Raw genomic sequence first — 17,542 nt, 5'->3', positions numbered from 1 at the left:
CGTATAATAAATGACAAATTTTTTCAAACATTTTTTTAAGAGTGAAACAAATATTTTTTAATAATTTTTCATAAATGGAAAAATTTCTTTTAACACTTTTGTTTTTATTTAAAAAAATTAAATTTAGTGAAAATTTCAAAATTTTTTTAATTTGGAAAAAAATTGTTTTTATAATTTTTGATTTCTTTAAAATAAACGGAAAATTTTTATTTTAAAACTTTTGTTTTTATTTAAAAAAAAATAAAGTTAAGCAAAAATTTCAAATTCTTATAATTTGGAAAAAATTTGTTTTCAAAATTTTTGACTTCTGTAAAATAAATGGAAAATTTTTGTTTTTATTTAAAAAAAATTAAATTTAGTAAACATTTCAAAATTTTTTTAATTTGGAAAAAATTTGTTTTAAAATTTTTGATTTCCCTAAATTAAATGGAAAATTCGTATTTTAAAATTTTTGTTTTTATTTAAAAAAAATTAAATTTAGTAAAAATTTCAAAATTTTGTTAATTTGGAAAAAATTTGTATTTATAATTTTTGATTTTTTTTATTTAAAAAAATAATACACATTTTTTTTTTTGAATAATTTTCCATTTGAATAAAATTAATGGTTTTATAATTTTTTGTTATAATTTATTATAAGAAATGCAGAAAATAGCTTGAAAAGTTTATAATCATTTATCTAAAAATTGGCTTGCATAATTTTTTGACGGAATAAATGCAGGGTTGCAGATAAAGTACTCAGGAAATAATTGAATTAATAGCCGATTCGAATTTTTTTATTTTTTAATTCCGAATACAAGAAAATCAAAATTTTTAACCAAAATTTTTGATTAAAATATTAGCATCCCTGAAAATATTTTGCACTAAAAACAAAATATCTATCATGAAAAATTGCCTCTTTATGAAAAAAAATACTAAAATTTTCTTTCAATATACCACACAAACTATTCTCTCAATGCGCTGAATAAAATTACTCAACCTGCAGCAGTCGACCATAGTAACTGCAAAACACTCTCAAATCCCAGGCACTCTTAGCCAATTTTAGTCACTCATACGCCATGTGGTCACCCCGAAACAAATTGCAAATAGCACAGCTGTGTGTGGACGCCGTTGAAAAAAAATCACTTGCATACCCTTGGGCGTGTAATGAAAAGTTTTCGAACGAATGAATGCAGAAGAAATGAGAAATCAAAAATCAGAAAATCGAAATCTGAACGTACCACTGAGAAATGCTTTTTTCTGCTGCCACTAGCAAGATGTTTATTACTTTTACTTACCGTTAGAGTGGTTTACTTCAAAATTTACTCGGCACACGGGCATTTACTGCACAAGTGTGTGTGTGATTGTGCAACTGAATATGGGTTTTTGTTATTTTTTTTCTTTCGAGTTTATTTCTACGCTTTTAGATATGTTGTGGAAATTCCCATAAGCATGCGGTGGCCGAAATGCCTGAAGTAGCGTTTTGATTGGCAAGCACTCGGAGCAAAAGAACTGAGTCGAATGGTCAATGAAGTAGTACAACTTCAAGGTAAAGGCAACTAGCATTTGTATATTTATATATTGACGTGTGTGCAACTAATAGTTGAATTTAATTTTAGAGCAATTCACTAGACAATACTTGGTTGGGAGGAGCAAAAATATATTTTTAAGGTAAAGTGGAAGTAAAGTGAAGTTGATGTGCAGCGTAACGCAAGATAAAAAGGAATTGAAGGATATTTTTGGAATCCATATGTATGAAAGATGGGTTGAACAGGAGTGTGTTGCAAGACATAAGGAGACTGAAGGCTATTTTTAGAGTTTATATGCATTGAAAAGGTTGAAGATGTGGTTTGAAATAATTCTTACTTTTAATAACTACTAAAAATATGTAGAAATGTTTCTCTTTTTTCGAATTTAAAAAAAAAAAAACTCCCACATCGAAAATATTCTTGCTAAACAATATTTAAAGCCCCTCTCACTAAACCGGAATTTGCATAAGAAATTGGAAATTCAAATAAACTTCAAAATTTCCGCATTTGTGTGCATATTTACCCATACCTAAACACACAAGCGCATAGTTTAAACAAACACTGTTGTTTACCGTAAATTTTTACTCACGTTCCAAGCCCGCATGCTGGGGAATTCTCAGATAATTTGCTATTGAAAATTGCATCACGTTGCACAAACGCCAAGAAATGCATGCGCCGAAACTGTAAATTGGCTGTGACAGCACACACATGCCTGCATTTGCTTCTCCCCATACACATGTATAGTCATAAGCATGTGTGTGGCTGTATGTGTGGCCATCAATAGACACCAAATATTTGTGCGCGAGTTTTTGATTGCGGTATTTGAAGTATTCTCAAGCAATGCACAAAGCTTCTGTTACGAACTGTGCAGCTAGGAAGGGAAAATGATGATTTCGCTAAAGCAGCCAAAGTAAATAAGTGTCCTAGAAAGTAGAGTGTGGAATGCAGGCATGGTGTAAATTAGAGAGAGAGAAGGTGAGGAAAATGTTTGAGATGTTTAGGTAGCCTGGTAGGAAGTATAGATGGGTAAATATTTTATACTTATCACAAATAATATTTTCCAGAGAGTATTTAATGAAAAAAAAAAAATTATAAAAATTTTTAAAAAAATTTACATAGGGTTGCCAAGTAGTTTTGAAGGAAAATTTTTGAAATAATTGTGAAAAAATAAATAAAAATTTTCTAAATGACTGAAACATTTTTTTTTTTTTATATAATAGTGGAATATTTCAGTTCATTTGCCAACTTTACTAATATAGTGAAATTTGAGTTGGAACCCTGAAGAGTTAATAAAATACATACGTATTTATATAGTATAAGAAAAATTGTATAAGTCTTCCTTTTCAACGGACTAGCTCTATGAACGTTTCATTACAAATAAGAGTTTTGCAGCGTTGCCACCTTTTTCATATTTGAAAAATTAAATATTGTACTATTTGGACAAAAGCGTCTTCAGCCCATTAGTGGTTAGATTTTGTACGAAACATTAAAGAAATCTGGTTTAGTCAGATTTTCAGTCATGAAATATAATTATAAATATATGGTAACTTTCTACGAAAACGTGTAAAACAAATCCACAAAAAACAAACAACAAACGTGTAAAAACTTACGCATATAAAATAATGTGTTGTACGGTATAGCTATCGGGACTTAAGACCCTTTTTTGGAGCTGCCATACATCCAAAAACACCGATAAAAATGTATTTATATTTTTACGAAGCATATACATACATTAGTATCAGTGCAGTAAAAACTAGAAAACACTATAACTATATACTATAAATAGTTGGTATTACAGCTAGGACATTTGGAAATACTATACTCTCTTTGATTTTTCCCTAGATGGATGGCAACCCTGAAAAATTTGTTTTAGTCTTAAAAGCTATAATGCTATATATTTGTGGTAATTCATGAATATATACATACATATATATCTTCGGTTCTTTCTATAAAAATGGCAAATGTAAAAACATTTTTGTAGCTGTTCAACTATATGGATGGCAACCCTAAAAAATTGCGTGAGTTCGAAAAGCTATACTGTCATTTACATATTTGCGGTATTCCAGGAATTTATACTTTTTTCGGGGTTTTCTATTAAGACAGCAATTCTGAAAAATTTGTTTTAGATTTTTTACAAGATGGATGGCCACCCTGAAGAATTTGCTTTAGTCTTCAAAGTTATGTTGCTATATATTTGAAGTAATTCATCAATATATATATATTTTTCGGTTTTTTTCTATAAGAATGGCAACTCTGAAACACTTGTTTTAGATTTTTCTAAATGGGTGGCAACCCAGAAAAATTGGTTAGTCCTGAAAGCTTCGCTGTCATATGTATATATTCTTGGTATTTCATGAATATACATAAAAAATTTTGTTCGCTTCTTTCTATAAGGTGGCAACTCTAAATTTTTTTTCGGTCTTTTTTCTTTAAAGATGGCAACTCTAAAAAGTTTTAGTTCCACAATCAATATTTCACACATATTTTAATTATTATTTTACTCAATTTGAGTGCATCAAAAATGTAGAAAATACTTTAACTAAACATATACATAAACATACAGGGTTGCCTTCTATGCAGTAAAAGGTCGAAAACGACATTAATGGGTATTTCTACAACTTTTCTGAAATACAAAATGCACAATCTTCCATGTACATACCTCTACACATAGTGTTGCTTTAAATACAATTTTCTCATTATACGCGGAACCGGGCACTTATGTTAACAATCAAAATGTGTTTCATGTTTATTTGTTTTAGGAAAAATTTTATATACTAAATTTATTTTTATTCCGGAAACCTCAATATGATTTTACTAGCATCATTTACAATTCCTTTAGGCCAAACTTTTTATTTTCAAAATTGTTCTGTTCCAGGTTTTTTTTATTTCCGCACGATTTAATACAAACTCATTGAAGCGCATATAAGAATTATTTACGAGAGACTAAAGCAACTATTAAATTAATTTAACGCTCGAATGAGCTTGTGACTCACTTCTATATCTGTTTTGGCTTATAATTTGTCATTGCACACTTTTCAAAGACATTTGGCGATGTTCACAAAAACATTCTGTTTAATTATAAAATTTTAGTGCAGAGTTGTATTTGCATACTACGGGCTTAGGCCAAGCTTGGACACAGATTTTGCGCATGCATTTCGAACTAGTCTAATTTATGGACTATACTCAGTATTTCCAGAGCAACACATAGAAATGTGTTTCGAACTTAGAAACAACGCAACGCTCATTACAGCTCAACGAATGCATATTCGCACTGAAGTATTCTACATATGTATGTAAGTACTACCAAAATTATTTGCACTGGAAATGCACTGGCTCAGTGGCAGGTCAGTCGTTGTGTTGAAAATCATAACAGTATTTATGGAAATAGTTAATTTGCATATAAAGTAAATTAAATACAAATACAGAGGCCGACAGAAATATCAGCAAATTGCAAAATTCTCTACGCATACACATAATAAGCACAGGCAAAGCAACTGAATTTATGCACAAACATCGCCAGCCGAAAGCAGCTTATTTATAACGGTTGTTATGAGTGAAATTTATGGTTTCATTCCAGTATAAATTTTAATTGAAATTTGCGCAAAATGTGTGAAAACCAAGTGCATCAAATGAGTGATTACCACTTGGTTTCAATGCTTGACATTCAACGATTGCCCCGAAAACTATGCAACATTAATTAAAGGCAGCCGGATTAAAGCGAATGTAAGTTATATTTACATTGTATGCAAATTTGTGGTCAAGAAAAGTGGTCGACATGCCTGGGTGGTTGCTGTGAGCGTCTGTGAAACACATACATATGCATCTGCAATTAAATTTGGTTGCAATAAAGCTGCTTTAAATTTCAATAATATTTACACGCACACAAATATATGTGCATATATATTTACAAGCTTAGTAAGCAATGTAAACCAACGAACAGAATGTATAAATAATCTAGTGTAATCAGGAAAGGTTTTTGCAGCAATTGTTGTAGTTTCCCAATTGTTTAAAAGCTTCTGAGGCATTGCTGCTTGCCACATATAGTACAATCAATCTAAGAGAGCTTAATAAGGCATTTGCATTTCTACATTTTTCATTAGCCACAGACAGTAATTTTATAATAATATATAAGCCTCTATTCAAAATAACTATTAAACATGAGTGGAAATAGTTTTTAAATATATCGAATTAATATCATCTGACAGCTGAAATCATCACATTTACATCTACTTAGTCCTGCCACCAATTCTGTCACAAAGTTTACCATGCATGCCACGAGATCAAACACGCAAAAACGAAATGAAGAAGGAATATTTGTAGTTCGCGCTTACTCAGCTATGACAGTTCGTAGCAATTCCCATAGAAAACAGAAAAACATACTAAGGGAAATGGATTTATCGAACATATCAATATCAACTATAATCCGTGATGATATCCACATGAAAGCCTATTGACGATCAACTGGTCAACTTATGAAAATGTGCTTGAAGGAAATTAGGCTCAATAGACAGTCAAGGGTCGTCAAAGTATACTTTCAGTCCAAGGTTTAACGTGATCAACATTTAGTTTTTGTAATGGTTTGCTGGTGTATAAAGTAAAAATTGAACAAAAATTGTCTAGCCAGATATTTTAGAAGGCGTGGTAAGACATCTACTTGTATGTAATACTCTCTTAGATGGACAGCGGTGAATTGCAGAAATATTTTGCTCCCGCACATAAGGCAAAAACCATCCATCAGCAACTTAAAAGCAATATTCTTGGTTTCATAGCTACAGATGATTGGCCGTCTAGATTCGAATCCATTAACTACAATTTGTGGTCAGATTTGGAGAACACAGTCTATTGAATATTCTATCGAAATTTGGAGAGAATTAGAAAACCTTGGTTCGCTTACCGTCTTCAATACGAGTACTAACAGAAACTATGCGAGCTTTTCTTGATGGCCGAATCGTTTGAAGATTTGTTCGAAAGCAAAAGGCGACCACTTCGAAAAAAAATTTGCTCACCGCTCACTATGGTATATGGTATATTTAAATAATAATCACACTTATTGAGTTTTCTCTTCTATTTACGGTCATCTATATGATCGATAAATGATATAGCAAATAAGGTTAACTACACGTATATGCCATTATCTAAAAAGGGATGACTGTTATTAGAAATTTTACCTTCAGGTTAGTAGGAATAGGATTCTAACTCGAGTTAGTCCTAAATACAGCCATTGAGTGTGAAAAATCTACAACTTTATCTCATTACCAAATTCTCCAACTACCCCAAATTTGTTGTCCATTGCTATTTATAAGAATATTCCAATTATAACTTTTTCTGAACGTTTTGTATTGATAGATGTAAGAGAGGCGATTATACGTACAGCCAAACATCGATAAAAATGATTTTGAACTAAAAGGATATTTAGGTTTAAGCTTGTCAAAGAATATTGCGAATATTCAAATGCAAACTGGGAACTATAAGCCAACCTGAAGTCTTGAAAAGTCAAAGGGAATGAGGCGTAAAAAAATAACTTTTATTGTCAATAACTCTGTTTACAAAGAAAGAATGCCGCATTTGTGCTGCAATTTATGTGTTATTTTCATTGTCATTGATTTTACGTAATATTTTGTAAGTTAATGAAATATGTATTCGAATATTGACATTTCAAAATTTCTTTATATTGTATATATCCCTCGTATTAATTTCTTAAATACTAATATTTTATTGTTTCTTGTGTGTGCACATAACAACAATCAGTAATGAAATTTTTATTGCCACGAAGTAAACAATCAAACAAAAAGTCAGTTTTATGTCTACTTTTTTCCTCAACGAAAAGTTTTTTATTCATTCCATTTGTTTTTAAATTCGTTTGTTTTATTATTAAATAACAGGCTGCTGCAAATTATCACTGAAGCTGTATAAAATTTCATGCTCTAGCAAAAAAAGTGTAGATATAAAGAAATATATTGCAAATACAAAATATTTGCACTAAATGTAAAGCGCATATGTATTTATTATTCAGCCAAATATTTTTGGATCGCAATTGTAATTCTTTTTAAGCCTTTTAAAATTTTCCATATTTTTATATTATAGAAATATTAAAAGCTACAAGAAAGGAAGAGCTAAATTTTTTTACAAAATATTTGATAATATTTGAAAATATTTGCGAATATTCAGAATTTATAACCAGTTCTAGCAAAAAGACGAGCACTTGAACCCATAATAAAAATTAAAAATAAAAAACAAAAATTTAAGTAATTCAAAAATATTAAATTATTTCGAAAAATCTGTAAAAGCTAAAAAATGAGGTAATGGAAAGCAGTATATTTATTAATTAGGCTTTAGTGTAACTTTTGAACCGATTGCTTATATAAGAAGCCCTTATAATTTCACCAAGGAAGTAAACTATTTAAAAATATCTTTTATGAAGAAATTATATATGCATTAGGGTGCCTGTTTTCCTAAGATGATTTTTTTAAAAACACCACTTGAAGTTTAACCTAATTAATTAACCTAAATCACCTTACTTTTCCCGTATACTATTTTATTTACAGGAGTTTTTGATTCAAAATAAATAAGTCAACAATTTTGAAAAAAGTGACTTTCGAATCGAAATCGTTCTAAAACGAGAACTGGATCACTGTTTCATACAATCATTGCTTTTAAAGTTATACGCAGTTAAAATTATGCATCAAATATATTGCATTCATACAGTACACCATGTTGCATGAGCAACTTATAATGTATAAAACAGTTCAATGAATTCTCAGGTGATTTGATATGAGACATTAATAGCGTATACATTTTAAAAAAATGTTTTTATGGAAAAAAAATATGAAGACCGTTTGTTGTGGAGCGAAATATTTGGCAAAAGATTATTATTTTTCCAAAGTTTACATCTTCAATACAAAATATAAAAAAATCCTAAAAATTAAGAGCTGTAAACAGGCAGATTGATCCTTATTTTTGGGGCAAAAACTGAAATTTCAGAGTTGACATATTTTTTAAGGTACACAATGACTAACAGTGATGGCTGTCAAACTATAAATATACCTTCGATGTTTATGTCAAGAATTATGTCTTGTACTTGGTACATCACTAGAACTGAAACTTGGAAAGAATATTACCGCCATAGATGGGGACTAAAAATTCTCGATTATTCGGTTCTTCATGTCAATAACCATTGACGAAGTACTAAAAGCTTTAAGTGTGGTATGGCAGCAAGGTATATAGTCTATTCAGCCAACGAGGTCATATAATTTGACTTCAATATACAACTTTTATTTGAGATATGTCAAATAAATGATTTATGCTGACCATGAACCGTTTAGAAAGTTGAATTTGGGCGTTATTGAGAAGAAATTATAGACTATGCTGGAAAAACTATTCCACATGTGGCCAAAAAAAAACTGTCTGCGTAAAAAGAAATAGAAATTTTGATAATTTCAGTATTTTTTACATTATCTTCCTTGAATTTCCTCTTCTACTTCCTACATGTATATACAGTTAAAAGTAACCAACTAATGTGGCAATCCTACATAGCTTTTATATAAAATTTCCCAATAACTAACTAATAAAACAAAAAAAAAAAATTAAAAGAAATTTTTTAAAACTGCTAGAAGCGCTTATCTAAGCTTAAAGTTCAGTAAATACATTTTCATCTAGAGTGTGTTATCTATATACTATATGTACATATATATATAGCCGAAACATCTAAACGAAATTTTAAGCCATATTGCGCATATTTAAAAATATTATATACGGATATATGTATACATACTCCTATAATGTACATATAAATATATTTATACACTGAACAGGGTATATTAAGTTTGTCACGATGTTTGTAACACCCAGAAAGAAGCGTCGGAGACCCTATAAAGTATATATATAAATGATCAGTATGTTGAGCTGTGTCAATTTAGCCATGTCCGTCTGTCTGTCTGTCTGTCTGTATATATACGAACTAGTCCCTCAGTTTTTAAGATATCGTTTTGAAATTTTGCAAACGTCATTTTCTCTTCAAGAAGCTGCTCATTTGTCGGAACGGCCGATATCGGACCACTATAACATATAGCTGCCATACAAACTGAACGATCGGAATCAAATGCTTGTATGGAAAACTTTCACATTTGACAAGATATATTCACGAAATTTGGTATAGATTATTTTCTAAGGCAACAATGTAATCTCCGAAGAAAATGTTTAGATCGGTTAACTATAACATATAGCTGCCATATAAAATGAACGATCAGAATCAAGTTCTTGTATGGAAAACTTTCACATTTGACAACATATCAATATATATAATATATTGGACCACTATAACATATAGCTGCCATACAAACTGAACGATCGGAATCAAATGCTTGTATGGAAAACTTTCACATTTGACAAGATATATTCACGAAATTTGGTATATGTTATTTTCAAAGACAACAATGTAATCTCCGAAGAAATTGTTCAGATCGGTTAACTATAACATATAGCTGCCATATAAACTGAACGATCGGAATCAAGTTCTTGTATGGAAAACTTTCACATTTGACAACATATCTTCACCAAATTTGGTATAGATTATTTTCTAAGGCAACAATGTAATCTCCGAAAAAAATGTTCAGATCGGATTACTATAGCATATAGCTTCCATACAAACTGAAAACATAGTTACTAAAAGAAATGCACCTGGGCAGGGTATATTAGCTTCGGTGCAGCCGAAGTTAACGTTTTTTCTTGTTTTATTTACATTTTGTTACTTGGCTTCGCGCCTTTTACTATTTTTAGCATTTCGGTGCCGGAAACATAAATTCAAAATTGATTTATTCGTTGCTGTTATTGCAAAACACATAGCTCACTGGAGAGTCATTACTTATTTAATATCAAATTTATGACAGCCAGGCGAGTGGGCATGTGTGGCAAGTGTGAGTAAAACTTATACACCCATGTGTGCGTTTAAACTCGAAAGAACAATGTATATGTAGGATATATAATATTTAGGAATGAAAATGCGTACATAAATACAATTTTTAACATAGTCGCATATATGTATCGGTACATGTTATTATATTAATATATATATATCTAAATATATAGTAAAGCAGCATGTACATGTAAACGCAAATCGTCGCAAAATGCGACAAATAAATAGAAAAATAAGCACTCAAATAAAAATATATGTACATATACTCTTCATTATAAGAAATAAAATTTATACTATTGGCAAAAAGAATTGTTATATGAGGTAAATGAAAGCGTTACCACCATATTACTAAAACTGTGCATTTATAATAAGTATATTTCAGACAGTTTAACGCCCATGTATGTTTTTGCATATTTATACCTTGAACAGGATGTATCAAAATTCACCCGGACTGACAAAAAAAAGTTAAAATTTAGGTAAGAGAATTTATAATCAAAGAAATATATCTACATTGTGACAAAAAAGCACCTTGAAATTGTAATTAAATTCCCCAGGTAAATGACACTCAAAAAAAATATTTTTCAACTTGGTATGACTGTTCTTAATTACTTTGACAAATATGAGCGCGATCTGTCAACCAGTTTAATTACAGCTTAAGTTGGTACACCTCAGTGGAGTGTTGCAATGTTTACAATGAGTAGAAATATCGAACAAAGAATTTATCTCAAATTTTGTATTTCTAACCAAATTTCATGTGCCGAAACTTTGCGAATATTGGAAAAGGCTTATAGTGATTTAGTTTTATCAAAACTACAAGCCTAAGAGTGGTACAAAGCCTTCAACGACGAGCGAGGGATCGCTGAAAACATACCACATTCTGTACAAGCTTTGACTTCTTCAACTGATGAAAATATTAAAAGAGTGATGGATAGGTGCTTGAAAAACGTCAAGCAAGTTTTGGAAAGATGGCAAGAGAGCTCGAAGTCTCTTCTGGGTCCGTTGGAATGATTTTGTTGGGTATTTTGATATTTTGCTGAACTTTTATAAAAAAGAATACCGTAAACAGGTCTCTATGGATATGCTTGATCGTGCGAATTCCGATCACACATTCATGGACATGGGTTTATCAGTTTGACAGGCACACAAGCCAATCATTATCGGAATGGAGGGGAAAAAACCAGCCAAAACATAAAAAAAATCAGCCGCTCAAAAATCAAGATTATTCTCACTGCTTTTTTTCGATATTCGTGGTTTGGTGCATCGCGAATTTGCTCCGGAAGGAAAGGGAGTCAATAAGGAGTTCTATTTGTTCATATTGAGGCGTTTGTATGTGAACATCCGTGGAAAACGGCCGTAACTTTGGAAGAACTAATCATGAATTTCACAACATTGATGAGGCACCAACGCATCAAACCACGATTGTGACCGAATTTAAAGCCAAAAACGCAATTAATATCATCGAACAACCACGGTATTTACCATATTTGGCTCCTCGTGACTTTTTCTTGTTCCACAAATGAAAACTGCTACTCCGTAGAACTCGTTTTCAGTCGATCGAAGAGATAAAAAATTTCGCTAAAGAAGCTGAAGGCCATCCCAAAACGGGTTTATAAAGAGCCAAGGACTGAAAAAATCGTTGGTATAAGTGAATTACATCAGGTGGAGATTATTTTGAACCTTGAAGGCGACAAAATAAATATTGCTGAATAATTATATATTTTGCGTTTTATTTACGATTTCCGGTAATTTTTGGCCACAATGTAATTTTTTTGTACAAAAGATTCCGAAAATTTATTTTTGATGCCAATATTTCCCATGTTTATTGAAGCTATTTTTCCTTTTGTTGCCCTCGCTGCAGATGTGTTTATTTTATTGACAATCGAATTGCCTTGTTTACGCATTCGATGAAATGGCCAGCAAAATGGAGCGTTGGGAAAATTAAGTGACATTTTTGCGAAAACAAAAGCGCCGATAATTAAAGCATGTAAGTTCGGAACATAATGCTGCGCGCCTATACAAAGTAAGCCATCAGCAATGGCTTTTGTTCGCTTTATTAAATATTATTTATTTCATACACCAAATGATTGGTACTGTGAGTGTCCGTGTGTCTATGTGTGTGCATAGCAGACATTGTAACAGTTTATGTAAGCATTTACGCACACACTAATGCCGCGCAACACAAGCGAAGTGCGTAAATAATATTCGGTGTGTGTACTTATGTGTGTCTATGCATGTGTTTGTGTAATTGCGGCCAACACGCTCACCAATATAATGCCATCAAATTAGCTGTTAAATGCTATTTTTTTCTCTTGCAGATTTTGGCTGGTCATTGTAGACCATTTTTGTTGGTTTCCACTTGCGTGAGTTTGCAATAAAATTATTATTGACATTGTAGCAATAAATAATATTTAATTTGCGCTCTGCAGGGTGTTTAACAAAGAGCGGCAGAATAAAGTGAACTTGTGTGTGCGCATGTGTGTGTGGTATATGTCCATGTTCGCCTCATATAACCGCTATATCATAGATTGTGGCAAATTTTCGGTTTTATACTACATCGAGTAAATCAAGTCATAAATAACGGAAATGACCAAAATAGAGAATATTTGAAAATTGCATTTTGCGGGCAACTTTAGGCGCTGATTTTAGTTATTCAAAGGCTTCTCATATTCAAATATAGAATAATTTTGAAAACAGAGTTGCCACTTATTCATAAAAAAACACAACTCTTGAAATGCTGAAATGTGCGTACAAAAAAATATAAAAGAAGAAATTTATAATTCTTTATATACGAAATATTAAAAAATAGAGTTGCCACCTAGAAGAAAAATAAAAATATTAATCTCTAAAAGCTAAAATTATGGAACCAAAAATATTCAAAAAAGCTCCAATTCTTTGATAAGAGATATTTTCGAATAGGGTTGCCAGCTATAGAAAAATAAAACTACCGCTGTTAAAATGCCAAAAGAGTGGAAAAAATATCCAAAAAATATTTTAGAAGGAATTATGTAGAACATATTTTGCCACTTATTTGAAAATATAAATATTACTCTAGAAATGCTCCAATGATCGTGCAAAATATGTATGTTCATTAAATATTTTAGCAACTTTTATAAAAAAAATATATTATGGAATAGAGTTGCCAAATAAAAATATTAATCTCTAGAAAGTAAAAGGAACGAACAAAACATACTAAAAAAAGTTTTTTTCCAAATTTTTGTATAAGAAATATTAACGGATAGGTTTGCCACCTATCGAAAAAATAAAAATGCCACTCTTAAAATGGCAAAACATAGGAAAAAACACCCAAGTATTGTTTAGAACGAATTATCTGGGATATATTTTGGTATAGAGTTGCCACTTATAAAAGAAATAAAAATATTACTCTTGAAATGCTACAACGATCGATCAAAATATGCTCAATAAGTACTTTAGCAGCTTTTGTATAAAATATACTATGGCACAGAGTTGCCATCTATGCAAGAGTTTAAAAATAGCACTCATGAAATGCTGAAATGTACGAAGAAAACATATACAAAAAGAAATTTAGAAGTCTTTATATAAGAAATATTAAGCAATAAAGTTGCCACCTGGAGAAAAAATTAAAATATTAAACTCCAGAAACTAAACTGGTTGAACAAACCATACTCAAAAGAAAAATTTGAATTATTAGTGTAAGAAATATTACCGAATAGGGTTGCCACCTATCGGAAAAAATATAAACACCACACTTAAAATGCCGAAATAGCGGAAAAACATCCAAACAAAATTTTAGAACGTATTACGTAGGACTTATTTTGGCACGAATTTCTGTAATTTTTTTCGACACACTCTATACGATTTTTGTCAGAGAGCAGCGGGAGTGTGGCTAAGATTGTATGCTTGTAGCCTACCAGAGGTTGGAAATTCCTACAATAATTCCATAGTTTATTCTGAATGTCACAACAACACATTACATTAAAACACATCGGCCATCTCAGAAGAGCATGCAGGTTAGCCTGAGATATTTGGATAACTTTTTCTCAGCCTGTGTCTAGCCTTGCTGACCTTGTGTTGACATAATATTTTTTGAAAACCGTTATTACCATGTATTCTCTCTTACAGTAGAATATCAAATATAAGAGCCAGACATTTACCCAAGTCAGCTAAATTATACCGTATACATATAATGGGGTTTTGAAGAGTAATATGGATTTTACTTTTCGCCTTGAGGGGTTATGTTCCAGTGACATATCGAAACACTCTAAGAAATGTATTCACTCCCAATTATTTTTTCAATGAGACAGTAAACAAAAAATATTGTTCAAAAATTATTGCGATTTTCTAAAAAAACAAAAAACAAAAGAAGTTAAGACTAAGTTAGTCACAAAGATTGGTATAACTCCTTCTCCGATTACTTGTAAGAAAGCTTTATTGGCTCTATGAGCTAACGTATTGAGCTAATCTTCTTTGAAAAGCGCTGTTAAGGAAATCTTGGCTATGTTGGCTTGAGATATTCGTTAAGTTCAGAAAAAATAAATATCGGCTCGCAAATGTAGGCAATGTTTTTGTTGACCTCTTGGGAAATATGTGATTATTTTCCGAGCAATGCGAAATTAACAGTCGTCGGCAATCAGATCTTAGTTATAGCATACATAAGCCATTATCACTATATAAAAATTTAGTATGATACGACTCACTCATTAAATATCTGCCTTGCTAATATAATAATCTAACATTTTGGAGCTTCAAATTTGCTCTCATAACGGCCAATGCAATTAGTATGCAAAATTGTATGAAAAATTTGCGCATGTTACACACACAACCTCAAAAATCATTATTTCCGGAAGAGAGGCTCAAAAATGTTACGGATATCACATGACGCATATCATATTTCGCAACACACACACACACATCGGCACACATATTCGCATATGACCGCAATGCACTCATATTACTCACCTGGCCTTCGTTGATGAATCCATATTTATTGGCAATTAAGTCGGCCATTTGCCTGCCAGCTGGTATGTGCACCGCAAAGTCGTTCGTATACATTGGTTGCTGCGGCAAGCTGTGCGTGCCACGCAGGCTATCCAATAGCTCATCGGACAGCTCGAACGGCGCATCATCATCATTAGACACTGCGCCGGACTGGAATGCTTTAGTAATATTATTATTGCCACCGTCGTTGAGTGTGCCACTCTCGGCGCTGTTGCCGCTGCTGCTGCTGATGTTGTTGTTGTTGGCGTCATTTAGTGGCCCCGCGGCCACGAGGCTGGCGAAGGCTTCACTATAATCACTTAGTATGATGTTGACAGCCGTGTTGTTGTGGTTGTAATTTTTATTAATATTCTCATCATTGTTGTTGTTGTTGTTGCTATTGTTAATAACATCATATTGATAGGCGTCCGCTGCGCGGTGCTTCGACATATCGCGATAATTACTGCTAGTTGGGTCGTTACTACTCCTGCTGGTGCTGCTGATGCTGTTGGTATTGTTGTTGTTGCTATTTGTATTTACAATTTGACTAATTGGCGCTTGGTTGTTGCTGGGCGTGCCGATGACGCTATCGCTGACTGCGCGCACAGTTGCCACATTGTAGCTGCTTAAAAATATTACAACAACAAAAGCATAAGTAAAAAAGTTGCTACTTTGTAGCAGTGTGGCCAATGTGTTGCAGGCCGCATGGGTCCACACTTTGCGTTTGCTGGCGGCTACACGTGCTGTTGTTGTTGCACGCGTGCTTGTTGGCCGCTGGCATGGTGCTGCTAACACTCGTGGTCGGTCGCACCATTTTCGTATTTGTGCAACATTTTCGCGTTGCTGTGCTGCAGCAGTGTGGCAACAACGGCCGCTAAGCTTATTATGCCTGCTCCCACTGGCACTTTGTTGCACTTGCTGATTTAGTTGTTCTTGTCGATATTGTTGCTGCAGTTTGCCTGCGTTGCAACGTGTGTGGCAAGTGTTTGTTGCTGCAGTTGTCGCCTTTATTGATGATATTGAATTGTCACATTCATCATCGTTGTTGTTGTGGTGTGTCAAATGCATAGTTGCCTTTGACACGCACGTTGTTGTTGTTGTTGGGGAGTTTGGGGGGGTGGTGAGTCGTTGTTTATGTACGTGTACGTGCACTTTTCAATTCCGCCTGTTGCAATTTGTTGCCGTTGGTATTGTTGTAAATATTATTGTGTCTAAAATGCAAATTGTGTGGTGTTGTTGCGGTTGTTGCGTCGAATTTCGTTGCCACATGCGTGCGGTATTTGTAGCGTAGTTGAAACAAAAAAAATGTTCCGAAATTTTAGTTGTTGCTGTAGTTGTTGGTTGTTAGGCAAACGCTGCTATCCTGCGTTCGAATACATTTTCAGCATAAATTGGAATGCGTGCGACTGGAAAAAAGAAAAGAGAGAGAAATTGTAATTATGCATTCTTAGTAATTGTCACGGGATGAGTTCGGTTTAGAACTTTAATTTCGAATTTTCAGTTTCGAATTTTCGATTTCGAATTTTCAATTTCGAATTTTCGATTACGAATTTTCAATTTCGAATTTCCGATTTCGAATTTTAAATTTCGAAATTTGGAACTACAGTTTATATCCTTAAACTAAAAATGTAAAATAAAAGTTAGAGAAAATAGGAAAAAAAGCTTGGCTAAATTCAGTGTAATGCTCTGAATAAATCACCCAGTTTGGCAAACTAAGGCTTAGTGAAAACATACGCTTTAAGTAGTGCTTATCCTGACACCAATTTTTTGGAGAACTTCAACAAAACTCCGTTAACAATATTTCGTTTTAGAATGTTTACAAAGTTTTTTCTAAACATTTTCCTTTCCCAAGACTTTGTCTGTTAATTGTTATGGTAGCTACATATATGCTCATGTTGTCCGAACTCAATAATCTTTTCGGAGATTCTAATGTTAGAGCGTAATAATACTCAAATAAATGAGTTTTTCATTCAGGCGAGTTTATATGGCAGCTACATGCCAAAGTGAACCGATCGAAACAACTTTTTCGGGGATTCTACTTAGCTCCGCACTGAAAAATCGTCCACTTCAAATTTCCAGAAGATATCTTATAAAATACATAAATTTTCCAAACAAAGAAACAAATTTATTGGCAGGTTTGTAAAGCAGCTATTCGGAGAGAAAAGGTCAA

At 32.4% G+C, this 17,542-nt stretch overlaps 1 protein-coding gene across 3 annotated transcripts in view; it reads right to left on the bottom strand.

Annotated features, from left to right (window-relative positions):
* Positions 1–17,542, bottom strand: part of LOC120773986 (furin-like protease 2) — a 392,069-nt gene that overhangs the window by 76,088 nt on the left and 298,439 nt on the right. For all 3 annotated transcript variants that reach the window (XM_040103245.1, XM_040103246.1, XM_040103247.1), the window contains one exon: positions 15,355–16,778. In XM_040103245.1, coding sequence (XP_039959179.1) covers positions 15,355–16,440 — 1,086 coding nt within the window. In that variant the 5' untranslated portion in view covers positions 16,441–16,778. The remainder of the gene's footprint in view (positions 1–15,354; positions 16,779–17,542) is intronic.

This window comes from Bactrocera tryoni, chromosome 4 (assembly GCF_016617805.1).
Source record: "Bactrocera tryoni isolate S06 chromosome 4, CSIRO_BtryS06_freeze2, whole genome shotgun sequence".
NCBI lineage: Eukaryota > Metazoa > Arthropoda > Insecta > Diptera > Tephritidae > Bactrocera > Bactrocera tryoni.
This window is presented reverse-complemented; position numbering and strand designations above follow the sequence as displayed.